The sequence below is a fragment of the Solanum tuberosum genome, unplaced genomic scaffold (genome assembly GCF_000226075.1).
Source record: "Solanum tuberosum cultivar DM 1-3 516 R44 unplaced genomic scaffold, SolTub_3.0 scf00413, whole genome shotgun sequence".
In the NCBI taxonomy this organism is placed as follows: Eukaryota; Viridiplantae; Streptophyta; class Magnoliopsida; order Solanales; family Solanaceae; genus Solanum; species Solanum tuberosum.
The window spans coordinates 233,495-245,513 of NW_006239345.1; the positions used below are offsets into that span (position 1 = coordinate 233,495).

At 35.1% G+C, this 12,019-nt stretch overlaps 1 protein-coding gene across 1 annotated transcript; it reads left to right on the forward strand.

Annotated features, from left to right (window-relative positions):
- Window positions 1-6,260: 6,260 nt before the first annotated feature.
- On the forward strand, window positions 6,261-7,308 carry LOC107058015 (mitogen-activated protein kinase kinase kinase 2). Its single transcript, XM_015303257.1, has 2 exons — window positions 6,261-6,461; window positions 6,547-7,308. The coding sequence occupies exons 1-2, from the start codon at window positions 6,261-6,263 to the stop codon at window positions 7,306-7,308; spliced, it is 963 nt and encodes a 320-aa protein (XP_015158743.1).
- Window positions 7,309-12,019: the final 4,711 nt, after the last annotated feature.

Consider the following 12,019-nt stretch of genomic DNA (forward strand, 5'->3'; position numbering starts at 1 on the left):
CTTGATGTTCCTCCTTTAGGTTCCCACCACAAGTTTTGTTCTATTATTTCTCTATTTTCCAACATTTGTTTCCACACTTGTGAGCCACCTTTCCATTGAACAAGTGTGGGAATTTGCTTCTTACAATACTTATTCCACATGAAATTTGCCCATAGTGAATTTTGAGTTCTAAATTTCCACCAAAGCTTAGCATACATAGCTTTAGATACATCAATCATAGATCTAAAACCCAAACCTCCTTCATTTTTTGGTAAGCACACATTTTCCCATGCAGCCCAATGTTTGCTTCTACCTGTAAGCTTGTTACTCCAATAAAATTTTGCAAAAATTCTATGAAGCTCTTTCATCACGCAATTAGGAGGGACAATAGCAGAAAGTACATGAATAGGAATGCTTTGTAACACACTAGACAACAGAACTTCTTTACCCCCAAAAGAAAGCATGTTTCCTTTCCAAGCCTGAAGTTTATCTTTCACCCTTCTGATGAGATCTGCATAATGCTCTTTTCTTTTCCTAGCATGAGTTATGGGACAACCTAGGTATTTTAAAGGGAATTGACCCCTAGACATACCTGTACATTCCTCCACCATTACTCTCATATTTGTGGCAGTACTTTGATGAAGATAAAATGCACTTTTCTCTTTATTAATTTGCTGTCCAGATTCACCTTCATATTCCTGCAAAGTTTCAACTATCCTATTTAAAGAGTAATTATCAGTAGACGCAAAAATGATGGTATCGTCTGCATAAGCCAGGTGGTTAATTTGTGCACTCCACTTTGGTAAACCATACCCTACATAATGCACATCATCAAACAAAGCATTCAAAGACCTGGATAAAACCTCCGCTGATAGAATAAACAATGCCGGAGATAGAGGATCTCCTTGTTTCACGCCTCTAGTTGAATGAAAGAAGCCATGTGATTGTCCATTAATTAGTATAGAGTACCAATTATTGGAAATCAGTCTCCATATTATGTCAACCAAATCATTTGAGAAGCCCATTTTTCTTAATACTTTCATTAGAAAAAATCATGATACTCTATCATAAGCTTTGGCCATATCAAGCTTAATTACCACATTATCGGGCTTACCTCTTTTTCTAATATCTGTAACAATCTCTTGAGTCAGCAGAACATTTTCAATGATACTTTTCCCTTTTACAAAACCAGATTGATTATTTGAAATCAACCTTGGAAGTAAAGACTCAAGTCTATCATGAACAATTCTAGAGATGACCTTATTAATAAAATTACTCAAACTGATTGGCCTCAAATCTGAGAAAGACTGTACATTATCTTTCTTTGGTAACAGAATTAGGTTGGTATGAGTAATTGACTTAGGTAAAGAATTACCTTGAAAGAAATCATGTACCAATGCTAGAATATCAATGCCAATAATGTCCCAGCAGCTTTGGTAAAATCTCCCTGTCAAACCATCAGGACCACTAGCACTGTCTCCATTAAGCTTGAATACCACATTCTTTACCTCTTCTAATTCTGGTATTTTGCATAAAACTGAGTTTTCCTCCGCATTGATCAAAGTGGGAATATGCCTTAGTAAAGGAAAATCAGTCGCATCCCTCTCTTGTGTGAATTGCTTTTGATAAAAGTCAATGGATTCAACAGCTATGACCTCTTCTTCTTCCAACCATACCCCATGTCTGTTCTGAATTCTCTGCAAGTGTAGCCTTTTTCTTCTGCCCTTTACTATACTATGAAAGAATCTGGTATTTCTATCTCCATTATCAAACCATTCATAACCAGCTTTTTGTTGCCAATAGATTTCTTCAAAGTGAAGATATCTTTTAAATTCAGCTTCAGCCTTCTGCAAAACTGCTCTATTAATTTCATTTGGCACATCTTCAAATAATTTCTCTTTAATTCTCATTATATCCTCCCTGATGATTAATTGTTTGAAAATGTCTCCATATGTATCCTTGCTCCATCTAGTTAGAGCAGTTTTAACCCTTTTAAAGTTCTCCTTAAAAGCTATAAAAGGATTAATAGTATTAGTGACCCAATTTTGTCTCACGACCTCCTTAAAATCTTTGTGCTTTGTCCAGAATTTTAGGAACCTGAATGGTTTCTTCTTTATAGGGTTAGTTTCTTCACAAGTAATAAACATAGGGGCATGGTCAGATCCAGTCCTTGGTAAATGTTCCACCGCAATGTGATTGAACCAATTACTCATCTCTTGATTGATGAGTATTCTGTCCAACCTCTCAAATATACAATCACTATCGGCTCTACCATTCCACCATGTAAATGGACTCCCTTTGTATTGAACTTTAGATAGTTCACAAGTTTCAATACAACAATCAAAATCCTCATGATCAATATCTTCTACCGGCAGACCCCCTATCTTTTCTTCAGCATTCAATACAACATTAAAATCTCCTCCAATAAGCCAAGAGCTATTTATGTCATCTGCCAAGTGATATATATCTTCCCACAACGATACTCTTTCAACAGCACTACACTTGGCATACACAATAGTGACATAAAAGTTGTGTTGTTGAGTCTGGTGCTTTAAATTAAGAGTCAATTGTTGATCTGTGTTACTAACAACTATAATGTCAAAATCATGATTTGTAAAGATCCATATTTTTCCATTACAATTGGAAGTAGCAAAAGGCATTCTCAACCTCCTTCTATACTTGTTGATGTGTCTACTGTCTTGAAAAGGCTTTAGAAGAGCAATAAATGAGAACTTGTAAACATTGTGTAACATCTGAACCCTTTGAAACGTTTGTTGAGACTTCACTGACCTTATATTCCAAATAAATGATTTCATCATCTATTATACGCTTTATATCTCTTTGGTTGTATTCTGATGGGTTGAGCACTATCTTCATTCCCTTGTTTCTTCTCTTTCCTTGCAGCCTTCAAGATTTTAGGAGATAAATCTGCCTCCTTGTCTATGTGAGCCAGAACATCATCATCATCATCCTTATTTACTTTAGTAGTCACTCTTAGGCCTTCTATCTCCAACAATGCATTCTCTTCCACATTATGAGTAATAATATCATGGAGAACTTTATTTGGAGATTCCATTATAGCAAGGATTTGTGCTTCTTCAATTTGAAAATCTGTAGGATCGACTACTATTGCCAACTTATTATCAATATTCCCTCTATATTCCCTTCTCTTTTCATTGCATATTTGAGGAATTTGACTGTTGTGTTTGTTATACACTACAACTGCCCAACTATCTCGACAGGTTTGCTGTTTATCTTCCATATTAACTGATTCATGATTTTCATTGCTATGCTCATTTTCATGTGTATTGTGTTGCTGATTTTGATCCATATTGTCATGCTGCAGAGGAATTGTAGATGTCGAGGCTTCTCCTTGTAAAACCTGTCCAAAGGACCTGGTCACCCATTCTTTTGCTGAAATGGGTTGCTCTTTTTCCACCCCCTTGTCTTGCTTTGTTTTACTATTGGAATGGCTGCCTATGTTGAAATCTGCCTGTGTGATCTCCTCTTGCGTGAGAGCATCAAAAGAGTTCTCTGTAGTGACTGTCATGTGATTATCATGTTTCTCCTTATTGCTTTTACTTTTTCTGTTATCTCGCACCACATTCCAGTGTCCAGGATCCCCAACTACTTTGCCGCTTGAGAGAACTTTAGCTTTCCCTTTTTGAAATGTGTGAACTGGACCAATTTTCTGTTGAGCAACTTCTTTCGGCTGCTGAACATTGTTTTCTATTTTTTGTTTTGATATATTTGTGCTTCTACATTCCTCTTTGTTATGACCCTGCATCTTGCATTGTATACAGTATTGCGGAACGTAATCATAATTTATAGTAACCATATTAGTCCTTATTTCTCCAGTGACTTGATTTTCTATCTGCATCTCCACTGCCTTTGGACAATCACCTTTTAAATCCACCATCACCTTCACACGCGCACAACTTGGTCTCGTCTTATTAATGGTTGCTTGATCTAGTTGGATCGGCTTACCCACTGCTGATGCTAAAGAAAATAAACATTCTTTGACAAAAAAAGTGGGTAGTAGGTTAGGAAACGAGATCCACGCCATTGCCATTGATGTTTCCTCATTAACCTTAAACCTAGAGTCATAGATTAGTGTACGCATAAGATATGAATATCCGTCTCTGCTTGTGATGTAGAAGGCCCCCTTTGATACCATATTAATAAAATCTTCTTGTTGAGTTAGACGTATAAAAATGTGTTTGCTGCGGAGTAATCCAATCTGACATCCTCCCCTAATTTCACATTGTTGAGGAATAATTCTCCTTAGTTCCTCCAAGTCAGACCATTCATATGTAAACTTTCCGATCACTGCAAATTGTAGGTCTTCAATTTGATTCATCCTTTCTACCTCTTCTTCTGTCCATTTTACCTGCGGTATTCCTCCAACTACTGAAACTTTTTTGCGCAGTGCTTCATTTGTTTGTTGTTCTGTCTGATTGAGAGAATTGGCAAAAGACTTCTCTACAAACATCTTAGGATTTTTGGGATCAATACTAGCAGATTCGTTTAGTGCTGGGAAATCTGTTATTGAAAAATGAATACCAGCCACCGACGGTGGATGGCCGTCGTTCAGGAGCACCATTCGCTAGGTTTCTCTTCACTGACCCTACCCCACCCAGTGTGTGTATTCTTTGTATTATTATCATGTTGGATTAAATTCATGTTTTTTTTGTTTTGTTCATTTTCAATTGAAAATATAATGGTTATGTTTGCCCTTCACAAAAAGAAAGAAAAAAAAATATACAAACATATATTATATTCTTTTCTTTTTTACATAAATTTTATTACCACTAACCCTCCATTTTGTAAATATGTGTAACTCCCACTGATTAAATTCATTAAGATTTTTACTTTCGCCTCTCATCCGCATCCATGATCTCAAATGGATTAATGTTATATACATGACAATTCTTTATGTTCCTTAATCCTATCCTATAAATAGTGACATTTGACACAATATTATACACACTTAAAACAGTTGAACAAAAATGAGAAAATCTCCATGCTCTCTTATATTGTCTCTTTTTATTTGTTCTATTTAATATTTATGTTTCTTGTTTGTTGTTATTGTACAACTTTTTATTATTTTGTTGATATTATTGTGATAATTTACAATGGTTTGTTGCTTTGTATACATTAGCCTAACATGTAGAATTTTAGTATCCTCATTTGAATATTGTATTTGTACAATAGTTAATTATTTAAACTTTATGCATTTTTAATCAATTTTATAATTAATGATGTATTCTTTTAAATTATTAGGAAGATATATGTACTTTCTACCATAAAAATTATAGATTTTTTTTTTAAAAAATACCAACAAATTTGAAAGAGATAAAAATATGTCATTTGCAATATAAGATTTAGATGAAATATTTTGGGATAAACGTGCAACAAACGTTTTCAGAACTAATCTATTCTAAAAGAGTAATATTAACTCAAAATAGATTGTCACATAATGCCATGCCTTAAATCTCATATAGTACATATAATTACTAATATTTTTCACTTTATTTGAAACATTTGAGGTTGGAATTGTGTTTGATTATAATTTTTGCAAATAATATTTGGTATCTGATTGTAACTTTCCTAAAAACATGAAATGTGATCAAAACACTAAACATTGTTTAAATAGTGAAACAACAATATAGTCACTGAAATTTCACAAGTGAGATCTGGAAGGGTAGAACATGACAGACCTTACCATTACCTCATAAAGATAGATAAACTATTTTTGAAAGACTCTCGGTCCAAGTGCAACAAATCACAACTATAAGAAGAAGGAGACAAATGAGTAGTTGAATATTTTTTAGTTCAAATGATACAATTTTTTATAGGAGCCTAGATCAATAGTTTCGCATTTTGGAAATTAAATTAATTTAAATAGAAGAAATGGATTAATTTATAAAAATAAAAGAGGAAAGGAAAATAAGAAATTTCCCACAAAAGTTATTTCTAAAACTTCCCGCCAACAATCTGAGCCCAAAGACGGAATTACCCCTGTCTTGTTCACAAGATTCGGCGTATAACCAAAGGGTAAAACCATAAATATCCTTCAAGGAATAACGAACTTCTTTTCCTCTGTATAGCAGAATTCACATTCCCAAGTATAATTGGAAAGGGAAAGAGAAAGGCCTAAATAAATTTAATCCCAAATAGAATTACATTAGGAAATTAAATTAGCATTATAAATCTGAGAAGCCATTAAAGCATCAAAAGTAAACCTAGCTAAGAAAAACTCATTCATCAATAAATTAAGTATGTCTTGGAAAAAGCTTAAGTTGTTGGGCAGGGGTTCTTATGGTACGGTGTCTCTTGCCACGCCATTAACCGATTACTATACATTATTTGCTGCTGTCAAATCAGCCGAAGATAATCGCTCGTCTTCCCTCCGAGTAGAAGGACAAATATTGCATGCACTGAGAGGGTCGGACTACGTAATTAAGTGCTTCAGAGAAGATGTAAGCATCGAAAACGGTAAAAAAAACTTATAACCTTTTGCTGGAGTATGCTGCTGGTGGAACTTTGCATGACTTAATTCATAAGTCGAAGACGGTGCTCGGAGAATCAGAGGCTGCGTACTATGCTTTTCAAATCTTAGTCGGGATTTGTCATGTTCATAGTAAAGGATTTATCCATTGCGATCTGAAACCAGCTAATATACTTGTTTTTCCTGGCGGACAACATGGCCTTGCAAATGTGAAATTGGCTGATTTTGGGCTATCGTTGAGATCTGAAACAAACACATGCTGGGACATATCATTGAAGAAGCGTCGTCGCCGCAGAGGGACTCTACTATATGCAGCACCGGAATCTGTAGTGTGTGGGATTCAAGATAAAGCTGTTGATATTTGGGCATTTGGATGCATACTTGTAGAAATGCTCACGAGAAAGCGGGTATGGTCAGAATGTAAAAATAAGAATGAATTAAAATTGAAGATTGCACATGAAAAACTAGAGATACCAGATAATATATCTAATGATGCAAAGGACTTTTTGAGTAAGTGTTTGGACAGAGATCATAATTGGAGATGGAATGCGGAGATGCTACTTAATCATTCATTCATCACAAACTATGTTAATAAGAAGATGATTCATGAGTTGATCCAGCGGCCTTTTGGTGATGCAGGACTCAAAACATTGGTTTCTTTGGAGCACTTATTTACAACAACTAGTTTCTATTATCCTCATAACTCCAACTTGAGAGAATCAAGCAGTATTATTACAAGCCTCCCTGAGACTAATAATAATAACGCAACAGGAGACGAGCCTCTACTATGGATGAATTTCAGAAACTTACATATTTAATGAAGCTTACTACTCATCCCTTTTTTCATCTTGGGTGTGCAATTCTTCAACAGACCTCAACTACTGAAGTGAAGACTGACTGACTAATTAGGAAGTTAAGCTAGTATATGATAGTTGGTAAATATAACCAATTTATAACCATATTGATGTAATCTCTTAATTTTTAATCGAAAACAATTTATACATGTGTTTATTACACAATTAATGATGGTATATTTATGAAGTAGTAATTTCTGCATCTATTGATTTTGCACGTTCTAATATCTCGAGCTCAATATATTATTTGAACCTCAATACGCTTTGCAACTACCTAATTAACCCCGTGCGAAGCCAATGGATACTGGGTCGTGTTTAATCGTGTTTAACAAAAGCCAGAACAATTTAACAACTATAGAAATGCTCATTAAACCAAAAACAAAAGCACAACCAACTTGAGTTCATGATATGAGATTCACATAACTAGATAATGTTTTAAGGAATTATATTATAGGAAATATGTATAACTAATTATCACAATTGATTTTTTAATTTATTATTATTATTATCATAAAAAAATAATCTCATATTTATTTTAATGATCTTCAGAAACTAATTAAAAAAATACAAAGATGAAATACATAAATAATCTATTAAGTCATTAAAATATGAAATAAAAAGAATCAAGAAACTTATTTGAAAAGTGGAGTAAAGTTGTTATTACTTATTGTAAGTGAAAACCTTCAAACAAAAATAAAGAATATCTTTCGAATTTCATGTAATTATATATCTACGTCCAATTTCTTTATCCTCTCTGGAGACGTCCAACTTCTATCAAGAAGTGTTGCATTGGAAGGAGATGGGCATATGTAATACTTGTCCCAATGAATTAGTAATGATGATATCTCAAAATTTCAATGTCATGATAGGTTGATTATGCGAATTTCATACTTCGTTGATGGATGTCAAAGGGTTGAACAACTATGAAAAGAAGAGAAGGTTCCTCTTTAATGTAAGAAAAATTATATTTGGATGATTCCTATCTTTTCAGATAGGGTGAGCGCATGCATCACCCACTGCTCGATCCGTACTGCATCAAAAGTGTTGTAATGCGGATACTATTGGTCTACATTGTATCGAGGTGCACATGCTTATTGTAAGTGCAATGTGAAATGCAAGAAAGTATCTCAAGAAGACATGAGCAGCCTCATAGATTCTTAAAGTTGAAATCTTTCATGTGTGGAGATTGACTTCATGGGACCATTCGATAACTCCTTCGATTACAAATACATCCTAATGGCTATGTAGAAACAGTGACTTTACATTGAAGAATAGAAATTAATTCAGAACAACTAAAATTTGTAAAACATACCAGAATCTAGAAAAAGACAGAATGGAAAAGATCAAGCCCACTGAATGCACAATGTCCCCTTAAGGAAATTATTCCCCTCTAGTATCCGAGGTTTGATTTGGAATATGTCCTCCCATGATAGAATGATCTCAATCACCAGTGTATTGATACCCAAAACTCTTGTGTCAGCGAACCACTCAATAGCAGTAAAGTACACGAAGAAACTTTGTGCAGAAGAAGAAGAAATCAAAAAAATTCGTAAGGAAATAATATGAAGAATCAATGTATTTATAGGCAAGAGGAATTGGTTCCGAAAGGTAGCAACCCTTTCAGAATCCACATGACGATTCATGAAAGTTTGCAACCTTTCAAACGGTCATGGTTGTTTATGAAAGTTGCAACCTTTCAGAACAGTCACTTCCAACGGCGGAAAATTTAAATAAAATGGAAAAGAATTTAAATAAAATGGGTCGCGCGCGGATCCGAGTCGGGTCGGTCAATTAGCTGAATAATCGAAACATTTCGGTTAATTAACTAATTAATTGAAATATTTTGGCCATTTAATTTAATTATATTAATTAAATAAATAAATAACTAAATAATTAAAACAAACTTTGTCCAAAAACTAACCTCTCGATCATTTTCCAAAGCCGAAGCCGAGTCGAGCGAGCGACGACGACGACGGCGCGAGGGGGGTCCCTCTTTCTAACCCTTTTAACAATTAATATGAGTGTTTCTATATTTAAACTCTTCTATTTTTTCTTTCCACCACCGATGAGGGAGAAATGCCTTTTCATCACTAAAGCATAAGAGAACTTTTCAAGTTTCCAACTTTCCAAGTTCCTCTCTTTTCATCTTCCCTCCATTTTCCCCATTAACTCTTGCTACATACCCAACAATCCCCCACATAAATGGGGAATGGCTATAACATAAGGAATGCACGGACGAGTGTGTACTTTACAAGCAAAGGATCAATTGCATCTGGATAAGTAGGTTTCCTCTTGGACTTTCCGTAGTGAACATATGTCGGATATACTCGGTCAATTGGTAGATGCGATATCTTTGAACCGTCGAGCTTTGGTGTATACCTAGACAACCATATGTCACACAATTAACCCTTTACCGTTTATGGTTCTTACAGTTGTGTTCGTTTCAGCCATGAACACCACCTGGTTTCATGAGTGTATAGAAAATAGGCTTTTGACATAAAATCCTCTTTGAAGCGGCTTACACTTCACACTCACATTAGGTGATTTCTAACGGTGTCATCTCATAGATACACTATTTGGTCAAATATGCCAAACTTAGCAAATAATTAAAAACCTTTAAGCTTTATTAACTCATTAACAAGCCTTAAAGTCTTAACCTTGTTCCTGAACATTGTCTTCATCATGAGAATGGATTGAGTTGATTGACAATGTTGAACCGTCAGTCACAACTTTATTTTTCTCTTTGAATCTAGCTCTTGGGATCTCCAGTCTGGTAGATAGAGTTACCATCATGCTGACTTGTCCTAAGCCGTAAACCCATTCCCTTAGATGATCTTTCAACTGCCTCTCTCACTAGGCCTTTCGTTAGTGGATCTGACACATTATTGCTTGACTTCACATAGTCAATAGTGATAATTCCACTAGAGAGCAGTTGTCTTACGGTGTTATGTCTCCGTCGTATATAACGAGACTTCCCATTGTACATGATGCTCCCTGCCCTACCTATTGCTACTTGACTATCGCAATATATGCAAATGGGTCCCACAAGTTTGGGCCAGAATGGAATATCCTCTAAGAAATTCCGGAGCCATTCATCATCTTCACCAGCCTTATCTAAAGCAATAAATTCAGATTCCATTGTGGAGTGAGCGATACATGTCTGTTTGGACGATTTCCAAGATACTGCTCCTCCACCAAGTGTAAACACATAACCACTTGTGGATTTTACTTTATTTGACTCGGTGATCCAATTTGCATCAATATATCCTTCAATCACAATAAGATATTTATTATAATGTAAAGCATAGTGTTGTGTATGTTTCAGATACCCCAACACACGTTTCATTGCCATCTGTGAGTTTGATTCGGATTACTAGTGAACCGACTCAGTTTGCTAATAGCACATGATATATCTGGTCGCGTACAATTCATAATATACATCAAACTTCCCAATACTCTGGCATATTCCAATTGAGAGTCACTTTCACCTACATTCTTTTGAAATGTAAAGCTTAAATCAATTGGAGTTTTGACAACATTGAAATTCAAGCACTTGAACTTATCCAATACTCTTTCAATATAATGAGATTGAGATAATGCTAGTCCCTGAGGAGTTTTGAGAATCCTGATCCCTAAGATCAAATCAGCAACTCCTAAAGTCCTTTCATATCAAACTTACTGGACAGCATGCGCTTAGTAGCATTTATATCGTCAATATCTTTACTCATTATTAACATGTCATCAACATACAGACAAACAATGACTTCATGATTCAGAACGTTTTTAATGTAAACACAGTTATCACATTCGTTAATCTTGAATCCATTTGCCAACATTATTTAGTCAAATTTAGCATGCCATTGTTTGGGTGCTTGCTTGAGCCCATAAAGTGACTTCACAAGTCTGCACACTTTCTCTTCTTTACCAGGAACCACAAACCCATCAGGTTGTTTCATGTAAATTTCTTCCTCCAACTCTCCATTTAAGAAGGTTGTCTTTACATCCATTTGGTGGATTTTAAGATCATGCACTGCCGCTAGTGCTATTAACATCCTCATTGATGTTATCCTTATTACTGGAGAGTATGTATCAAAGTAGTCCAGACCTTCATTTTGTCTGTATCCTTTTACTACAAGTCTAGCCTTATATTTGTCAATAGTCCCATCGGCTTTCATTTTCCTTTTAAAGATCCACTTTGATACTAAAGATTTATTTCCTGGAGGAAGATCAGCTAATTCCCAAGTATGATTACTTAAAATTGATTCGATCTCACTATTGACTGCTTCTTTTCAATATATTGACTCAGATGGAGACATAGCTGCTTTAAATGTTGGAGGCTCATTTTCAAGCAAGAATGCCACAAAATCTGGTCCGAAAGAAGTGGATTTCCGCTGGTGATTACTACGCCTAGGATCCTCATTAGGTAGTGTATTTTTCGTTGATTCTTTTCGTGGTCGTTTAGGTCTTTCACTTGTCGACTCGCATTTAGTTTTATACGGATAAATGTGTTCAAAGAACTCAGCGTTATCTGACTCAATTATCGTTATTCACATAGAATTTCAGGATTATCATATTTGTGAACCAAAAACCAACAGGCCTTACTGTTCACAACATATCCAATAAATACACAGTCCACTGTTTTGGGTCCAATTTTCACCCTCTTGGGTAAAGGAAC

Excerpts from the sequence above, each read along its gene's own strand:
- LOC107058015 (XM_015303257.1), top strand. The coding sequence starts at position 6,261 with ATGTCTTGGAAAAAGCTTAAGTTGTTGGGCAGGGGTTCTTATGGTACG. Across the intron at positions 6,462-6,546 it reads TTAAGTGCTTCAGAGAAGAT|TCGAAGACGGTGCTCGGAGA; the intron begins GTAAGCATCGAA and ends TTAATTCATAAG.